Here is a 20,397-nt window from a genome sequence, read left to right as displayed (position 1 = left end):
AGGAGGAGGTATTTTAGGGCGCACCCAGGCAGCGTACAGGTGGTCGACTGTTTGCTACAGGTGGGTCCAGCCTGGTGCTTGATTCGTCTGCGCGTCTCTTGCACTATGCCACTGAGCTACATTACCAACGCGTCCAACGAACTAGTGTGAGACAATAACAACAACAACAAATAAAGGCAGGGGGTTTACCAGGTTCCAGCTGGTTAATTGCTACCCGACAAACCAGTGTCGTGGTGGAAGACTATAGGAGGAGGCGCGAAGGTTTCTTGCGGGATATATGGTGGAATACCAGCGAAGCACATACGGCCGTTCGCTGACCCAAAGAAACGTGAACAGTGAGTTACCACCACATTGTCGCGCACGTACAGCGCGGTCCACTGTTAAAGGGAACGCTGCAGTGTGCGGCTCTCACTTTGCTGGTGCACTATAGCTGTTAGTGCCGGCTGAAGCTACGTCAGTACAGCGCAAAGAATGTGCAGACATGGGCCAAGCGCCACCAAGTACGAATCTTCTCCCATGCCGGGCGGTTGTACACTCGCCAGAGGGGGAAAACTCCCACGTGTTCTACGCTAACGTATTTCTTTAAAAAAATTATGGGGTTTTACGTGCAAAAACCACCATCTTATTATCAGGCACGCCGTACTGGGGCACTCCGAATTACTTTGGATCACCTTGGGTTCTTTAACTTGCACCTAAATCTAAGTACACGGGTGTTTTCTGCATTTCGCCCCCCATCGAAATGCGGCCGCCGTGGCCGGGATTCGATCCCACCACCTCGTGCTCAGCAGCCAAACACCATAACCACTGAGCAACCAGGGCGGGTCAACGTGTTTCTTTTAAGTGGACCGCTTTGCACGTGATGAAACTAAACTTGTGCCACAGATAAGAACTCGCAAAACCGCCTATCCGTATTATAACGTTTCGTCACTGCAGTTTGCTTTCGAGTAGTTCGCTCGATGGCACACGGATAGAAACAGGCCTGATCGAGAACGAGGAAGCGACTCGAAATGCCGTCAGAAACAACGGATTAAGAAGGCGCGGTATGAAAATGGAAGCGGCCGATGCTGGCTGCGTTGGGGGACGAGCCCCCCTGGTGCGACAGGTGCTCGATCAAACTGGATCTCCTCTGCATCTGTTGTTTCTATTCGTTCCGTTCCCCCTTCGGCTCAACCGAACTGCTTTGCCGACTGCCTACGTGCGGGCGTGGGTGGTTGGCGGGCGGGTGGTTGGGTGGTCTTGCTTCCACCACCAGCGGGAAAACTGGCAGCCCATGCACCACGCGGGGCGTAGTATATGGCACCTACTGTACACCGTCGGCGCAGACCGCGCTTCCAAAAAGCAAACGGTGCGGACAAGAATCGTGGAAAGGAAGAGGCGGCAGGGCGGAGCGAAATAAGCGCAGTGTAGGAAAAAAAAAAACGGCCAACTATTATAGCACGCGAATTCGAACGGTATGTGCGCCAGACAGAGACGGATTAGCCTTAAATCGAAAGGGCGCACAGAGAAGATAGCGATAGAAGAGGACTAAGCTGCACTGCACTTATAAGGGGTGGGGGTGGGGATACCTGAATAGAGAGTGGAGACTTCACTGCGACCTTTCTTCTTTCTTTTTTTTTTCGTTTTGTTTTTGTGTGTGTGTGTGTGTCTTGAGGCTAAGGAAAATAGTTCACGGTTTCGAAAGCCAGATAATAGAAAGCTTCGAGTTTAAGAGGAGGCGCATGTTGTAGTTGCAGGTCGTTTTATTAATTACGACTTCAAATGCTCATTAAAGAAGTAACATTGCTTTCTTACGGACATTAAGAAATCGCCGAGTTAATATGTCGACATCATGCAGCTCGTGTCTATCTACCCTGAAATATTTTTTTAGATCACTACAGTACGCACGCACAGAAAGAGAGAGAGAGATTTTCTGACAATCATCAACCAATCAGCAACCATCAAGCCAACGGGAGGAACGTCACATTTTCTGTGCGCTCTAATTCACGGCGCAATTATACACATTTGTTTCGGTTGTCGGCTCCACGTACGTTATATTGCGCCACCGGCCGACAGCACGTGCCGTCGTGACGTAGTATGTAGGAAGGCGCAGTGTACGGGTAATCACGTGTTCGCGCCGCGAATTCAGAAATCAGTCATGCGAAACAGAACACAATGCTTGTTTGTCTAACTCGGGGATGCTTTACGAACGCCGTTCTTATACACGGGCGGCCTCCTTCGTGGTGATAACATATCGCCGGTCGTGCCTGCAGGCGAAGAAGCGAGGCGTGATCGACCGATCGACCCGCGCTGCGGTGTTATTTGTAGATTGACGATCTTCTCGGACTTCAGATACTCGCTTAAGACGTACTGGTGGGCTGGGTGTCTATATTCATGATTGAATATGGCTGCGCACTTCGAAACAACGACGTAACACAGAATGAACGAACACGAGCGCTCGTGTTGGTTCGTTCTGTGTTATACCTCGTTGTTTCGAAGTGCGCTGCCGTATTCCACCAGAGACTCGCGGGTTGTTTAGAAATACACCTGGGGAACGGTAACTTTCTGTTTCTGTGGACTGTAATGTTTTGCTGAGGCGAGTGATCACCACAGGCGATATTGATGGGTAGAAAAGCTACAAGAGATACTGAAACTAACACTAGGGAACCTGAAAAAAAATAATGGAAAGAAAATCAGAGCCGTACGTTCCACTACTGTGAAGGTGGAAGCCAACGAAGCTGTGACTATGGTGGGTCTGCTGTAGTGAATATTGCTACAGTGAATGCATGTATTATCATTATTGATTATATTGAGCGTTTGCTGCGCCAACTCGGCCCCATCGTCATAGATTAGCGTATGAGCCACAGCGTTCATACTCGCGGCACACCGCACGGCAGCGCCAGGATCATGTGATCTCTCTCCCGCTCCTGCTCTCGGCGGCTCATACCCACATATCCAACGCGGGTATGAGCCACACGTGATTTCTTTCTTACCTTCTTTCTTTTCTTCTTTCTTTATCTCTCTCTTCATTTCCTTCCTTTCTTCCTTCCTTTCTTTCTTTCTTTCTTGTTCCTGGCTCATACTCGCATATCCCTTTCTCATACCCGCATATCCAATGCGGGTATGCGCCACACGTTATTTCAGTATCGTTAATCGTGACGTAACTGACGAGCATGTGATGTTGATGTCGTGACCTATCAGTCATGTTAGTCATCCGCTTTGACACCTGTGCTGAGACACAACTGTCAGAAAACCGCTACGCACATGGAGCCGGAAGGCTGATGATGATAGTTTTTTTCTACACGCGGACACGATCCTGGGGAAACTAGCCCTTAACAGCTTCGCTGTAAAAATATATAACATTCGCATGTGTAATAAGCAGTGACACACATCAGAGACAGCGAAGTTGTGTGAAGGACTTTTGACGCTTTTCGGAAAGTGTCAGGTCGCTTCGGGGCTCCAACTCAGTCTGCGCTGCTGTTTCGTCTCTTGTTGACATTATATACCGATCAGGCTACCACCGCTGTTGCCACGCGTAAAACGCCGCGGAATTCCAGCTTCACTGTTTAAGACACTCGGATATTTGTCATCGCAATCTTGCTCTCTCAATAAGACATGAAGCCAGCATTATCTGCGGGAGGAAAACAGCTCAAGAATGCACTGTGGCTATAGGCTGAAACGCCTTCGATCCTGCCGCCATGTTCTTGCTTTGTACAGGGAGGAGGCATTTGCTCCCTCTAACGCGAGGTTTAGCGCGTTTATTGTCCGCGTCGCGCCGGTTTACCGTACGTTGAGCTGTGTATGGTCGAGTCGCGTCGTCGCGAAGTTCGTTACTTTGGCGGCGAGAGCCGTTGATATTGCTGGAGGCGCTTGCCCGGACTCGTGTGTTTACGTTCTTCGCCGAGAAATTCTGTCCGCTCTTTCTTTGTTTTTTTTTCTCCCGGCGCCTTTCTGTTCTTCATCGACGGCGCTGTTGCTTGTCGCACTGTCGTCTGCTCCCGCCGTCTGTCGAGGCGGCGAGCAGACGAAAGCAATAACCGAAGGGCGTAAATCTCGCCACCAAGAGCAGACGACAGAGCGCCACCTTTGTTCTTTTCTTCGCGTCTTTCTCTCAGTGGCTGCCGCTTTGATATTGCGCTCTCTTTCATGGATGTTGTGTGTTGTGCACCGCTGTTAAAGTGCAATACGGGGGGACCCGTTGCCTATAAAATATAATGCGCGGGAGACATTAAAATACAGCCCGTCCCGAATGTGTGTGTATAGTTTAACGGCTTTCCGGTTAGGGTTAGCAGAATACCAGCTCGATGCGTCCTAAAGAAGTCGCTGGCAAAGTAGCTGTCGTTGATTAGTGCTAGCAGACAGTTAAATTGCGAGACAAACCACTAGAAAACGCGAGACGTCTAGTCTTGTTGTGCCGCCTGGAATATTTTAGAGAGGGTTCTTAAAGTATTTAAGTGGTCTTGTGATGATGTACCTTTCAGCGGCTAGCAAATGGGAAAGCCAGTGCATATAGCCTGTTTCCTGATTTTGCGGCGTGCACATTTTGTAGTGGATAGTCGCAGAAAGCGTAAACGTGTTTACGATCGTCCTCTGCAGTCCTTTCCAGTATTTCAGCACAACGCCAGCTTGCTTTGACTATATTTACATTGTCACTGACGGTGACACTGGTGGTTTTCGCGACGTATAGTGGTAATATTTGCAGAGAGAGAGAGACAAAAACTTGTGTGACAAATGAACTAATATTGAAAATCACTTCTGTCTTTCGCAGGTGAGCACTGTTGCCCAGCACTATTTTACGCTAGCCGTGCATCTACCGACTTCCACGTGCAAGGGCGCCTTCGGATGGCGCTGCGGTCTGGTGAGGATTGGCGCATGCGTATTCCGTAGAGCTGCCGCTTTTTTTTGGTAGTTATAGAAATGATATATCTGAACGCCGCTTGGCCGATTTGTAGGTTGGATCTCTTAGTTAGGGATGCAACGTCATTGGTGGACTAGTCTTTTTCTTTACGGGCCACAGAAGGTCCGGTGGCTTCAAGCACTGACTACCTGCTTCTTGAAGCCGTGACTATGATGACTAGCGAAACTAAACGCGAGCGATCGATTTCCATACGTCACTATGGACATGATAGTGTGGCCCGTAACCTCGATACGCGACAATATTATGTGATGATATAGTAATGAATTGACGTTTGTGCCGTGTTCCATGTAATCACGGGGAGAGTGTTGAATAACAAGCAGGTTACGGGTAACATGGCTCGTTTTCTAAGGGTACGCAGAAAATGGAGTAATTTAACTAATTTATGCCGAAGCGAGAGGTCGTTGGTTATTTTCTCCTGCAAAGAATGGTGTACGGCACCAAGTAGCCAGTGTTAATTCGTGCCTAGCGAACGCCCGCCCGCAACCAGAACTCTTTGGCGCGTGCATTTTTTGCCTGATTAACCATAGTCTTTGGAATGCTTAAGGCCAAAAATAAAAATAAGACATTTTTTAGTTTTGCCGAATCATGCTGCCGACAGTGCATAAACTCGTGTACCGCGCCAGTGCCTATAGCTCTCCAGTCTTAAAAACGTGTGCGCGCGCCATAACGGAATCGAGAATTTGCCTGATTTCCGCGTTCCGATGTATTTTGTTGACAGCTGTGCATTTCATCGCTACGCGAAAGAAATCGCCCCTCGAAAAATAAATAAATTGACTAATAAAAAAAATACAGACCGAAGTCGATAGTAGACGAACACAGCGCGGTACAGCCGTATACGTATATCCTCGACTTCGTTGTGTTCTCAGCGCCATTTTCTTCAGTTTAGAGATTGTACTAACCGGCACAATTCGACAGAGTTTTGCCTTTCTCATCGTCATTCAAATAATGTGACCTGCGGGGGTGAATAACACATCGCACTGGGTATCACGCTTATACTGGCAGCTTGCAGTGAACGTTACCATAAACTTGCGCACTATGCATGCCAGGCGGGCTCGTCGGTTCGATGTCGTGTAGGAGGAGGGGCTGCCGTTCGTCTCCACGGGTTGAATGTCTTAATGACTCGAAGAAGGGATACAGGGCGGACGCTGCTGATGACGCTTATCGAACTTATAGGTGCACCGCTAACGGCTTTGTGTACCACGCTTCGCTTAACGGTGTGTCCGGATTTCCACTTCCTCATGGCCGCGTTACTTGTACTTTAATGTCTCTCGCCCTGATCGACTGTCTATGTATACTCTTGCTATGGGTGCACTAACGATGCGTATGCTATATATAGCTCTGCTGCGTTTCCTTGTGTGACGCCGCTCCTACTTGCGATTGAAGCCTCCGAGGTCAATACGTCGATTCTCCCGCTAACGCCAAAGCACTGTTCTTCGTTTGACTGTCAGCAAACGCGGAGAGTATCTGGCACTCCCCCCACCCCACTTGTGGTTCTTATACATACATACATACATACATACATACATACACATACATACATACATACATACATCATACATGCATACACGCAACACACATGCATACACGCATAACACACATGCATACACGCAAACACACATGCATACACGCAAACACATACATGCATACACGACAACACCATACCCTACATACATACATACATACATACATGCATCAAACATACATGCATATACATACACGCGCGTGCGTGCGTGCATGCGTACACACATCGATATATTGATTCATACTGCAACCCTATGTTAGGGGTATAGCATGCAGGGCGGAAAGACAGTGATAGTATATGTAAAGTCAGCTAAGGAGCAAGGCAAGCTAACACAGACACTAGTACAGGCAAACTTAGATAGGCAGTTGAACACAAACGAATATAAAAATAACACAGTCGATTTGTTAGGGGACAGCGTCGCCTAACACTAGGCGACACTGTCGCCTAGTGTTAGGCGCACAGTTTTCGTTAGCAAGTCCACTGTGACTGCTGTCACACAAGACAGAGTTAATGGTTGTAAGAATGAAAATTTAAATATTCAATCTGATAACGTCAAGGGGGAGGGATTGGTTGGCGCCCGTATAGGAGCTATAGCCTCCCTGTTCCTAGCCTTCTTAGACTACGGTGGCATAGGCAGCGCACGGCCCGCGTCGGGGGTCCATAACATAACCCGCTCGCTCGTCGTCGACGTTATGGCGAGAGGAAGGAGGGCTACCGTAATCTACGGGCCCGATGGGAGCCATGAGTCACGGTTGCGTTGCCGCCACCGGCAGCGGTGCGGCGCGCTGCGCGCGTCTTCGTGGCTCGGAAGTTTCCGGTTACGCCAGCCGTCGTCTCGGGAACCCCAGTCGACGACACCGAGACGCATATCGGCTTTCAAAAGGGTAGGGATTCACCCTCCTCCTCCTCTCATCTCGTCGACGTTGGTGGCGCCGGTCATACGCTGCTGAAAGGCGCCATCTTTGGTCTCTCTCAACGAGCGCGACGCACTCTCAGAAGCCGAGAACGAGGGAAACTGTATACACGGAGATGTGGGCGTCCGTTACAAATGCTGGGTAATTTTTTATTCGTTTGTCCGCCGGCCTGCTTCGTGTTGATTCTCTCGAATTATGGAATGACGTTCGCCGTGTCGGTTACTCGGTTTAGCGTTAGCGGACGTAATTTACAGCGAACCTTCGCGCACTTAGGCCTCTCGTTCCGGCGCTTCGAGCTCTATTGCAAAGTCGAGGTGAAAATAACGATAGGGCAAACTAAAAAAAAAAAATTAAAAAGGGGAGGGAGGGTCTGTACGTAGTAGAGATTGAGCACAGTCGTATTCAACCAGCGTAATGCAGGAGAAGTGCATGACAGCGGGGTAGTGTGAATCCTGGCGGGGGAATCAGGGGCAGCGACTGTGTGATTTGCAGCAGCAAACTTGTACTTACTTTCAAGTAAGTTTTCTCTGACGTCTCACTAGGAGGCGCTGGCATCAACATTTTCATGAATTACTCATAATGATCGCGAATACATGTATAAAGAAACCAAAGAGAGAAATAGAAGCGGGCTAGCGATTGTCTCCTATTAGGAAGAGCACGCCGACACATTTGAAGAGGTAACTTGAAAAAAAAAATAGACAAAGTAGAGAAAGGAATGCACACCAGAACACATCACATTGTACGCCGAGCACCAGCATTACAGGCGAGAGTTTGGTCCCGCAGATGACAATAATTTCACCGCAGCCGAACATAACGGAGCAGGCGAACAGTGGAAGATTGCCGTACTGCTGGGAAGTAATGGGAGAGACCTCGCGCTAAATCAATCAATCAATCAATCAACCAACCAACCAACCAACCAATCAATATCTCAATCAATCAGTCGCTCAATCACTCACTCAATCAACCAATCAAATTCGTCTGGTCAACAACCCAGATCGAACAAGCTATGAGAGAGGCTGCAGTTCCGACGGCGCGGAGCTCTTTACCGTGCACCCAAATATTGCTAGACGAGAGTTCTTGCATTTTGTCCGCACAAAAATGAGACTCCCGCAGTCGGTTACCGATCCCGCGACCTCGTGTTCGTGAACAGTACGCCGTAATCACCGAACCCCATAAAACGGGTTGCCGAATCGACTCTTTTTTGCCTGTATTCACTGCAATACTTGGCAGGCCAGGTACGGCAGCCTCTGCGGTACGATTTACATATCCCCCCTGCGGGCTAACACAACCGCCTTCACTAACGCACAAACTTGAACGCCATGGCGTACGGGCCGGGAGCACGCTTTATCTTGTAGCGTGGCGTTTACTGTGGTCTACTCGGTCCAGCCGGATCTAGACTTCTAGCTTTGCCCATCGGGAAGGCTGCGTCCTGCTACGGTCCGTACTAACACGCGGATTTCCGGCACGGATGTAGCCATAACAAAACTAACACAGTACTTCGAGAAGCTAATGCAGGGGCCTGTTCGTGCGGAGAAATGCATCACTCACGCTCGACCATACGGATTGGCTATTTTGCTTATTCTGGATTGCGGCCGGTTTGGGGTGGGGGGTGAGGGACTCATGATAACCGCGTTTCCGCGTGCGTGCATAATCTGCATAAATGGTTCGCGTACGAGGGTGGCGCTCAAAACGTGATCGCGCATCGCCGCCGGGCAAGAGTGTCTCGCGGGGAAGCCGACTACACGTTGACGTGGGCGCCTCTGAGATATCGAGAGGTGAGCAGGGTGAGAAAGCACTAGTGTTCCAAACGCCATAAAGGATCGGCCGTGCGTGACGTCACGAAGCATCGGCGGCGCTGCCGTCACGTTTCGCGTATGCAACAGATTATAATAAATAGAGAGATACAACGGAAGAAAAGGAGGGAGGTTAACCAGACGTACGACCCCCTGAGGGTAGCAATAAGAGACAGAGGAAGAGAGTCGAGAAGGAGGAGGAGGGAGGGAGGAAATAAGAGAAAGGCAGAAGGCAGGGAGGTTAACCAGGATAACGTCCGGTTGGCTACCCTACACCGGGGGAATGGGAAGAGGGAACACAAAGATGACAGGGAGAGAGAGGAGGGAAGGAAAGAAGAGAAATGAGCGGTTACTTCGCTGACGCGTGTGTTAGTGCAATAATAGTCACAGACGTTGACACAAGCCCGTCGTCCTCAAGAAGCACAAAAGTGCCTTCACCGCTTTATGAAATGTGAGAAAGTCAACTAGATGAGCGTCCGGTTCGCTACCCTACCAGTGCGACGTGCCGCCACACTTATGACGTCACGAGAGCCGCATGCGACGGTAACATCTAGGATCGCTCGCCGGCTCTGTCGTCAAGCGCTGGTACGGCGTGTCATAACTCCAGTGGAAGCAGGTACATTATGAAAGCGCGCAAACAGGCTCGCAGCTTCCTCGCTAGCCATCCGCGTGGTCGTCTCGAAAACTTACCCGACGCCATTACGTTCCTCTGCCGTGAGGAAAATAGCAAGCGATGAACACGGAATCGAGCCCGAAGAAAAAAAGCAGCGTCAAAAATATTTTCTACGTGGCCATAAAGGGACCTTGTGTGCAATGCTCCGCCGTGCCCTCGTCGGGAACCGAGACGTTTTGATCTATGGCTGCAGTCCGGGCCGCGGCTCTGTTATAAATGGAGCTTCTTCCTATACTCCGGGTCTGGGCGCGTGCCCGGAGAACGCAGCGTCCTACAGCGTCGTAATAAACAAGTACTTTATAACGTCAGCCGTCTCCTCCGGCCCTGTTTATCCTGTATTTTGCTCTGTGCGGTTGGTGCTTGTGCCGGAACTTTATCTTATGGCATTTGTGTTTTGTGACGTTTTTTCTTTCTTTTTTTTCTGCGCAGCATGCTTGCTCTTTCGTGCCTTGGACTCTCCCTTGGTGGGCATGCCTTTAGCCTTTTTTGGGCCTTACATGCGTGTGTTTGCATTGGCACGTTCGCACGTATTTCGCTGATATAGAGCCAACTTTAATACTTTGCGCACGAAAGGTCACTTCTCTGTCTGTCTCGGACGTTCGACGCTGCGTCTGTGTAGAAGCTTTTCCAAGCCACTCTGAAACAGTTGAAGAGCTTTTAAGTCGTAGCTGAGTATCTAGCGTTGCACCCACTTTATTTAAAGTATACCGCTGAAAGAATGCCGCTCGCGCAACACAATTGCTGTAGGAATAGTTGCCCCCAGCTAAACATTCTTTAAAAGTAGCCTTTCATCTTTTTTTAATCGCAATATTATGCGTCAAAGTTTATTCCCTGCTCAGAAAGCCAACCGCGACTACTCTTCCATTTCACTGCTTACCTTCATTGAGAGCGAACTATGAGCAAGCATAACGGATTTTTCGCGAGGGATCTAACGTTTTGTCGTAAAGCTTTGTACTCCCACATCAATCGCTCCGGTAACCGGCTCACACTCTAGCGGAATGCGGAAACGCCAAATCTCGCGGCTCGGACTTCCAGAGCGTTTGGTTTCGGCGGTGCTGCCTTTTTATAGCCATGGCCTCGGCTACCACAAACAAACCGTTCCTGCTCCAAGCGGCGGCATATGGCTATATTTTATGGGCATCGCGAGGGGCGAGTCCAGGAATTGCGCGAAGGAGCCTCCTCCGAATGTGGCGCTCAACCGTGACGTTCTTGTAGGCTTCCTTTATACCGTGGAACTCAAAGAAACGAACATAATTTTTTTATGAAATGAAATAACTGAACGCGGGACCCGAAAGGGCTTCCATGAGGGCTGCTGATGGTGTTTTTCTAAGCCCACCGAGTACAAACAGGAAGCACGTGTGGCAGTCGCTGTTATCTTCTGACGTCATGTGTATAGGCGTGGTCCTATACAGAGCGAGCTCCTTAGCCTCGCTGCGCATGCGCGGTGCCTGGCCATCGACGAAGACGATGCTTATATGCTTATTTGCATGCGTCGACGGCTTCGCAGTTCCGTTGGCTCATGAAGAGGCGCCTTGTTCCAACGCTCGTTCGGTTGCGTTTGTTTGCGTTCCCCTTCAACGGGAACGCCCGCGAAGTGGCGCGTTCGTAGAGATGCGATTCGGAAGCGCTTGGTTCTCGGTATGCAGCCGACGTGAAGGGGTTGGGACCGGGGCTCTAAGCCAGTCCCTTGTGGCGTTTAGTTCTGTTTCTTTTGTTGATGTGGCGATGCCCGAGATATAGCGAAGCTAGACCCGCGGGGTCAACGGACGTGCTTTGATTATGCCGGACGTGCCGACGCGGGCATCGGGATGGAGAAATTGATTCTCGCAAAGCACTGCCAGTGTGTGTTGTTTATTCGCGTTGGAATCGACGAACGGATATTTAATCGGGCAGTATGACTCGAGGCCTGACTGCGCAGAGTGAAAGAAGGGCGCATCAAGACTAATAGCGACCACGCAGACCAGCCGAGAAGACAATGTTCTGCAGTGCGATTAGAGCACTGCGTGCGTCGCCTGCGGGGTGCAGCCAGTCGTTAGTTAGTTAGTTAGTTAGTTAGTTAGTTAGTTAGTTAGTTAGTTAGTTAGTTAGTTAGTTAGTTTCTTGTTCGTTCGTTCGTTGTAAAGTTTTATGGCAGTTTACAATGGGCGTTGGAAGTTGGGAGTATATATGATAACCACTTTGTCGTCACTTTGGGCGCAAAGCGGACGAAATTTTCAGGTTCGCCGAACGCTTCCCGTCGTGAAAAATTACCCAACTTGTTTCAATGTATTTGTAGTGTTACGGCATCAATACTATGTGCACGTTGCACTAAACTGTATACGCTACTACGATGTACTATGGGGCGCGTTGCATTATTACTAAGCGCACATTCCCTTAAATTGTACACGCAGCTACGATGCACTGCAGGGCGCGTGCATCGCCACTCGGAATACGCACTTTGCGAGTCGTGCCGTCTGCATCGCTCGATAGCCCGTGCCATGCGTATGCGAGTAATATACGGCATGCGCTGTACAGCTGAAAAAGAATTTCCCAGCGTAGGGCAATATGCGATGACGTTTGCCGGCCTCGAACTATAGAGCAGAGGTAAAACTTGTGCGGAAATCAAAGCTTTCTGAGCGTTTTTCGCTTTCCCCTGCCGACGTCCGCGCACTTACGCAAACGGCCTTTCGCCCTAACGTACAAAGCACTCGCCGTCTGTTGCTTTTCGTCTGCAAGTCGTCTGCGAGTCGCCTGCTTGAGCAGCTCGCGTGACCGTTTCCGCGGAAGGCAGCCGTCTGCATATATGCATTCCCTCGCGTCGATGGGCAGCGTTTCGCTTCGTCTGCTATATGCTCTTTGCTTATTTCTGCGCGTAGTTAGTTGCGTACATTCGCGCTCCTGCCGGTTGCCTCGAAGGAACAGACGACTGCGTTTGAAGCCACTCGCGCTTACCCCGATAACTATTGCTCGCCGGACGCCATATGGAACTCCGTAATGCAGATTTCGGGATTATTTGTTAGCTTCGAGACTGCGCGGATGTGGGAGATTGCTTTTTCGCTGGCTGTTATCTGCCTATGGCTTTCTCTTCGGTGACGTGAGTTACCGTGCGCATTATGATACCCAATATATACTACGAAGATGATGAATGGCCTTCATAAATGGTTCGGGGTCTTGTAGCGGTAAGGTGTTTTCTGCGTAGCACTCGATCGGGGTAGGGTGGGAGGGGGGGGGGGGAGGGGCTAGGGTGCGATTAACACGTGATGTCTTCCACCTTCCATTAGCGGGTTCCATAAATCAGTCACAGCCAGCTGCACCAATATCTGCTTTTTCCACTCCCTTCATACTCACCGCAGTAGCTATGGCGTTCTGATCACGAAATCGCTAGTTCGATACCCTGCCGCATTCCTATGTAGGTGGAATGCGAAAATACTCCTATCGGTGTACTGTAAATAACCCCAGTGGGTCCAGATCAGTCCCTAGCCCCCTGCCTCCATTGTGGCGTCTCCCGTAGCTCTCCAGTTGCATTGTGACATAAAAACACTAATATAATTTTAGTAATAATTTTTCATATTTACTTGCATTGCTTATACTGAAGTGATTAGTTCCATCGAAGGCTTTCAGTCGCGGAAGCCTTTTGATAGCAGCGCTGACGACGTGTCAAAGCCAGAAAAGGGGAAGTCATACAGCCGACATATGTTCTTACAGAGATAACGGATTGCTTATAGCTGTTGCAATGAGCGTATTATCTGCACAACCGCATCTGTACAAAACTTTCTCGCAGGCTGTGATACGTGAAAAATGCCTGAGACAGCGGAGCACATCCTTGTTGCTCGTCCCAGATATGACTGTGATCGGCAAGCCATTAAACTGTTCCTCAGATCCTATTAGGAACAGGCCGTCGAGTGAAATAGGCGTTACCGGGCCCTTAGTCGGACATTGTATCATCGAACCGAGCCATCAAAGCTCTCTTAGAATTTCTTTAGATAGCACAGGCCTAGATTCGAGGCTGTGAACTGGCCATTTGGACACGAACGTGCGTATGATTGCATCCTACGGTCTTTCCTCATTATCGCTTTGTCCTCATAACCCTCTTTCTTTCTTGGCCTCTTCGTTCCCTTGAGCAGAGTACAAGGCTAGACCATTATGGATACCCCATAATGAATGAATCAGTCTGTCGATCAATCAATATTCAAAGCAACAATCAATCGATAGATGAATCAGTTCATGGATTTTGACATCGCCGGTCTCACGGCTGGCACCAAGTAGTCGCGCAACAGGCTCGCTCATTCGATCGCTAACGTATTCAGGGTCCGAGCCTGTCAGCGCGGAACATTCGTTAACGGCCTTCTTCCTTGTTTTTTTTTCCTCCAAGGAAGGCGCGCGCGCGTAGCCCTAATTGGCCGGCCGCGCTAATTGGCGCTTTCGACGGGACCTCTTCCTGTCCCGAACGCGGGCGCTCGCGTGGCATTTTTATTGGAACAAGGGGGGCCAATTGGCTTCGCCCCGCAGGCCGCCTGTGGGCTGTGTATACGATCGGCCCGACGCTATACAAAACCAAGTTGTACTGCCATGCTCCAATTTGGTTTGCAACGTCGAGTCCGGTTTTGCGCGTTGCATTATCCGGCCCGAGACTGCTTTGATTGGTTTCTGTTTGTTTGCCTTTGCTCCGAAGTTCGTGTCGAGCCGCGTCCATTATTCGGCCTGCACTGCCTGATTAGCGAACGCGCCTGTCTAAAGAGTTAACGCAATTACACTGTCGCGCATATCTGTGAGAGCCCTGTCACGATAGGGGTGGGTACTCTAATTATGGAATTGCGCCCGTTGAGAGCAGCGTGTCTGCTTCGTGCTTGGGGCGTTTGAGTGCATCAATGCGGCGGCGGTCTCATTCGCGATAACTTTAACCCTAAACACGTGGCATAACCACTTCGCTATAGTGAGGAATTCCACATTGTGTTGTTCTCCATTGTATCGTATTGTATTGTACTGTACTGTGTTGTAGACTGCTTTCGTGCTTTCCCGCCCCGGCAGTGGATCATAAACTAAGGCGTAATCAAACCTGGTCGCAGGCTCGGCTCTCGGTCACAACTGCCTAAGGGGGTCGAAATTAAACCGGAACCATCCACTACAACTGCTCTCACAGTCACTGTGATGCTTTGGGACGCTCTACTAAATGAATGAATGAATGAATGAATCATTCATTCATTCAATAATTCATTCATTCAATCAATCAATCCAATCAATCAATCAATGGACGAATCGCTAAATAAGTGCCGTCGTATTTTACACCACAACACCAACAAAAAATCCTTCAGCTCAAGGTTTTACGTTCGCATACCGCAGTTTTCTTTTAACAGGTGCAGAAACTTTCAACTGATATAAGTGTTGCATGTATGACAGCGAAGACGGGTAGTTACAGTGGCAGTCACTTACGAAACTGAATTTTGAAAGTGAGTGACATTGCTTTGGATATGTCTTGGCTTACTTGCTTCCCTACGCCCCTACCCTTAACATGCATACTTTTGCAATGGAGATATGTTGTGAGAAAGCCGCAAGCTCACAATACACTATAAGCGTGCTTGCTGGTCGCACCGTTATTTATGACAGGTCTGCGACATATAGCCTAGCGGAGTCACCTCGTTTAGGCGAGTGTAGCGCTGGTCACTGAAGAAAGTAGAAAATGAAACAAGATTACGGTAAGACTGGCCTTTCGCTTTTCGAAAAGCGCCGGCTTTTCGCTTTGCATGGCGTAATGTGACGTCAGCTGCTGGCGGGACCAATGAGAGAACGCGTACTGAAACAACCGCTACAGTTACTGTAGCAACAAGGCAACGCACCGACCGAGGAAAGTAGCGGGTTTTAACGCGTTGACAGGAAGGCAAATCAAAAGGAAAATTTCCAAAACACGACTTGGAAAAAGACATTGACATCGCTGGCAACAAACAAAAAGTCGTCTGCAATTTTCAGCTTCAACTATGCCGCACCAGCAATTTTATTTGTTTGAAAGAAGGAAATCTGTGAGCGTAAAGTTTGAATTTGTTCACGAATATTGCATTTTGTTCAATATTTGTTTAATTCTGCGATGACGAGTGTCATCAACGGTCTTCAAGAACAAGATAAAAAACACACACATAAAATGACGGAGCGACGGCTTGTGCGAGAGTAAAGGAGCCTTAATTGCGAACGTGTATAATTAAAACTTCGCACGTCGGGCCCAGAGCCCAGCTACGGCTCCACTACGTGCCCTGGTGTCAAGAACACGTCGCCGTACTGCGTCACAGGAGGTGCAGCGGCAGCCTTGCAATTAATTTTCGTTTTGCCGCTGCCTCGTATTTTTTCTCTTCTCTTCCGAAGCGAGTTCGCCGGTTGCCTTCCGTACAAACGAGTGAACGGAGCGGAGCGTTGTAAACGGACAGTTGCTGTCGTTGCGTTTATACTATCATTTCTTCGATCATCCGTTGGTTCGGTTCGTTCGTTCGTTCGTTCGTTCGTTCGTTCGTTCGTTCGTTCGTTCGTTGGTTCGTTGGTTCGTTGGTTCGTTCGTTCGTTCGTTCGTTCGTTCGTTCGTTCGTTCGTTCGTTCGTATTTATTGTCAGCTTGTTAGTTGGTTCGCCTGCTCGTCATTTAGTCTGCGTGTTCGTTCTTTTTCTATTTCTTGGAGAGCACTAACCACGAAGAAATTGGTGTTCCGGTTTTACGTTCAAACAGTGTGATGTCCACAAAAATCAGTTTATTTATTACATATTTTTTATAACAACGCCCCGGGGTAATTCGCGTTGTGCTCCTCTATAACAACTCACTTCATCGACCTTTCAGTGTCTGTAGCATGCAGCTATCCGTTAATGCTAATGTTTCGCTCCTTTTATATGGCTCTTTCGATCTGCGATAAAAGAAAAAAAAAAAGTTCTGTGGAGGAAGTGAAACTGTTCCCGCCGTCTTTTGTATAAAAGAGAGTCCAAGTCTTCCGTTCTGTAGAGTTTGAACAACGTAGCCTTGTTTTGTGTTCGTTAAACGTCTATTTACCTAAACGCAGCGTCGGAAAGAGCCGTATCAATATCTTTAGAAGCACGATGCTCTTAAATGCCGAACAGTCCCTGAAAGTCCATTTTACCTCTCTGGACGACCAAGTCGTGGTCCAAGGATCACTGTTTGGGAGACACACCGAATGCCAAATTACGGATAGGCTTATCGTGCTCGGCGATACTGCCGAGATAAGTCGGATAAGTCATTAGCCTCGCATGTTAATCGTTGACGATTGATCGGCTATAGCGAACATGCGAGTGGCAGTGACCGACCGAGGCGCCTTGACTGCTTTATCGTCGGTTATTCTGATTGGATGAAATTAGGAAATTTGCAGGTGGAAATTGGAATCAGCTAGCGCATGGACAGGGGTAATGGGAGATCGCAGGAGAGAGGCCTTCGTCCTGCAGTGGACATAAAAATAGGCTGACGACGACGACGATAATGATGGTGATGACGATGGGGATTCTGATTGGCTGCAGAGCGGACAACAGGCGATAGTGGGCCGTCATAACGAACGCGGAGCGTTGCGACTTCGACTGGTCACAGAAAAAAATTCCTGTTCATGCGTCTGGTTTTCTAGTTTGGGTAGCGTCTCTCTCTGGCTTCCATGATTATCCTTCCGGAAGATGAAACCGCTGCGGAAAACCAACGGGCCCAACCGGAAAGTAGCTTTCATGTATTGTAAGGTACGACTGACGGGTGCGAATTGATTGGATTGGATCGACACCATTAGAACATACACTGGCACTGTAAACCGCCATTGCTTTCTCGACATGGTTGCCAACTGCACGTCCAGACTCGGTTAGATATAGCGAACTGAATTCAATCGACATTGTTGCCAACTGGCTGCGCAGACTTGGCTATATATAGATAGAGCGAATATGGGACTCTGGCAGTGTCGATTAAATGGAGCAACAGTTTTCTTGTTATCACGTGACTCCCCAGAGTACTATGGTGCCACCTCACTCCACCTCGACCTCCTGCGGTGCACGTGCCCTTGACAATGACGTTCTGACAGTTTCCTAATTGCACCTGCGCTGTGGGGGAGAGCTGTCTCAAAACGAGTGGCGTATGGAGCGCTACCGCCCTCCGAGTGCTTGACGAGTGAAGCAGCTGGTGTTGAAGTTCTTCAGGGTTCTGTCTTTTTTTTTTCTTCTTTTCTTAGTTCTATGGTTTGTCTTCGCATGTTTAGGAAGGTGGTGCTACGGCGAGGAGAGTTTCGGCGAAGCTGTTCGATCGTTTGTTGTGCCGGTTAGCGGCGTCGGCGTCGGTTTGATGAATTCGCGGTTAGCTAGCTTCAGGTATTTTCGAAAGAGCCGTTGGTTGCCCGTGTGGTTTTCGTTTAGTGGGGGCGCGTTCGTATCTCCGCTTTAGCGCTCGTTTGAAAAGCGGGCATTTTGCGTTGCGTCACGTTGTGAGGTCGCAGAGGGCGTTTCGTGGTTGTCGACACCGGTAATTGCTGAAAAGAGAGAAAGAAAAATAAAGGGAGGAATACGATCTTTCTCTGTAGTGAGTGTGTTCAGTTCATAACGAATTCGAAACATTGGCGTGCGCATCCTGCCTTTCTTTTTTCACTAGGGTGACCTCATTGCAAAAATAAATGGATTAGACGTCCGACAAATTATTCTCTTAGCTCTGGCAAAGTTTGCGATTGATAGTCCTCCAGCCGAGTAATCACCGCTAGGTATAATCAATACCTGGCCGCAGTTTATTTTGCGACGTGATTGCAACGCCCTGCATAATCGAAGTACTTCCGGTAATCTTTAAAGCTCGTTTTGTTTTTTTGTCTCGCTGTGGACGCACGCTTCCCTATATTTAGGTCACGGAGTGCTTATCGCACGCCGACGTGAAACCTCCACCTGGGCGCTCTTAGTGCCTCGGATAACGCCGTCCCCGATTGTTGGGGGACGCTCTAAGCGTCGTCCGTCGCTTACGAGCGGCAATAAAACGGGATCGATAAAAGCGCTTTAGAAATCAATCGATAATTACCCTAGCCGGTTCCAAATTTGGGCCAAGCTTTGCGTTGACTGTGTACACGGCAACGATATACGCGCAGAGCAGGAGCGCGTCTGCTATCGCGTCGTCTGCTGCACGGTTCTGCCCCTCGCGTCGTCTGCTATAGTCCGCTTCCAGACGACAACGGCCGTGGAAGCGACAACGCCTGCATTCGAGAGTGGGAGCTTCTGTTCACTTCCCCTTTGCTCCAGTGTCTTCTGCTACGACGCGAATGCTTTATTTTTTGTTTTTCTGAGCACTACCGGTCGCTTCGCTGTTATTACAGGAGTGAACGGTGAGGGGTGCGGGGAAGGACGCCCCCCCTAATGCTACCCTAATGTTCGCCTTCTTGTTAAACTTTCAAGAGGTCACTCTCCGTAATGACGACGAAGAAGTTCGGTCCCCCACACTGATAGCGAGCGATAGAGCGATGCCCAGTGGTGCCGTCGGTTGCAGACGGCGCATTGAAAGCGCAGGTATACTGAAAAGCAGAGGACGCGAAAACAACGAAACGTCGTCTGCGTTGCATGTCGCCGTCGTCTGCGACCGTTCTGCTCGAGCGGATGCCGTTTTTGTCTTCGTCCAATCGGCGAACTTCGTCGGGATTGGAGTCACGGTTGTGCACAGGGTATCGACCTTTCTTCTTTCCTTCATTTTTTTTTTTACCGTACCGTCGCTTCCGCTGCGCTCTTAAGAGTTTACGGTCTTCTAGCCTATCTACACAAAAGAAATGGAAGCGAGAATGCCTAGTGCGTGTACGCGGTCGGTTTCTAAAAGCCTGAAACGAAGCTGCAAGAAAGAACGTAAAACAATTCAAGTGTCATTTGTGTCGATTGAGGCGCGGTGCTGCTTAAAGAAAAAAAAAAAGCTTGCGTCTATTGTGCTTTTCGACGGCAATTTTCTTCACTGAAGAGACATTCAGGCCGTCATTATAGCCTCTGCTGTTTGAGCAGCCACATATTATTGAAGTGGCTAGCGCCTTGTAAAAGTGACTCTGCCTAACCGCGAAACTGTTTCTTTCTTTCTTTTTTCTTTCGAAGAAAAGGTGGCGACGGGGTTTATCGAAAGTTGCGTTTAATTTAAACAGTATACAAAGACCAGGATAAAGAAGCAGATAACGATAGCGATTAGCTGCAAAAGTTTCACTTGGGAAGCCTAGTCATTGGAGCTGAAACTTGAGTGCGTTCCATAGATCCGTAAAAGCATAATTGAAAATGAAATTAATCTCCTTGATTATAGTTCCGGTGACATGAGCGTAGTGAGATGTAATTTCGGTTCAGATACGGCACAGATGCGCCGCTCTTGTTGCTGAGGCCGAAACGTTTTCTAGATGTTATCGCCCCCTGCCATACACAAACAACATGAGCATAAGTAATGTATAGCGCTATTGGCATGGGAAGAGAAACGCTGTAGAAGATGTATGAAAGTTTCTGTTAGCATACGCCGTGAAATTCTCGTTTCAATAAGCACGTCAAAAAAAAAAAAAGAGAGACATGATAGCTTGTTATTTCTTTCTAGGCCTGCTAATGCTCTAGGTATGTAATTGTTTGCTCGAAAGTTAAATAGCTAAAACCTACGAGGAACACTGTAGCGGAACTGATTCGGCG

At 48.9% G+C, this 20,397-nt stretch overlaps 1 protein-coding gene across 1 annotated transcript in view; it reads left to right on the top strand.

Moving 5' to 3' along the window:
- The window catches only part of LOC119433688 (tyrosine-protein kinase transmembrane receptor Ror), a 556,232-nt gene that overhangs the window by 323,230 nt on the left and 212,605 nt on the right, over positions 1 to 20,397 (top strand). The window contains exon 4 of the mRNA XM_049659380.1: positions 4,745 to 4,834. Within this exon, the coding sequence (XP_049515337.1) occupies positions 4,745 to 4,834 (90 nt within the window). The remainder of the gene's footprint in view (positions 1 to 4,744; positions 4,835 to 20,397) is intronic.

The sequence above is a fragment of the Dermacentor silvarum genome, chromosome 11 (genome assembly GCF_013339745.2).
Source record: "Dermacentor silvarum isolate Dsil-2018 chromosome 11, BIME_Dsil_1.4, whole genome shotgun sequence".
NCBI lineage: Eukaryota > Metazoa > Arthropoda > Arachnida > Ixodida > Ixodidae > Dermacentor > Dermacentor silvarum.
This window is presented reverse-complemented; position numbering and strand designations above follow the sequence as displayed.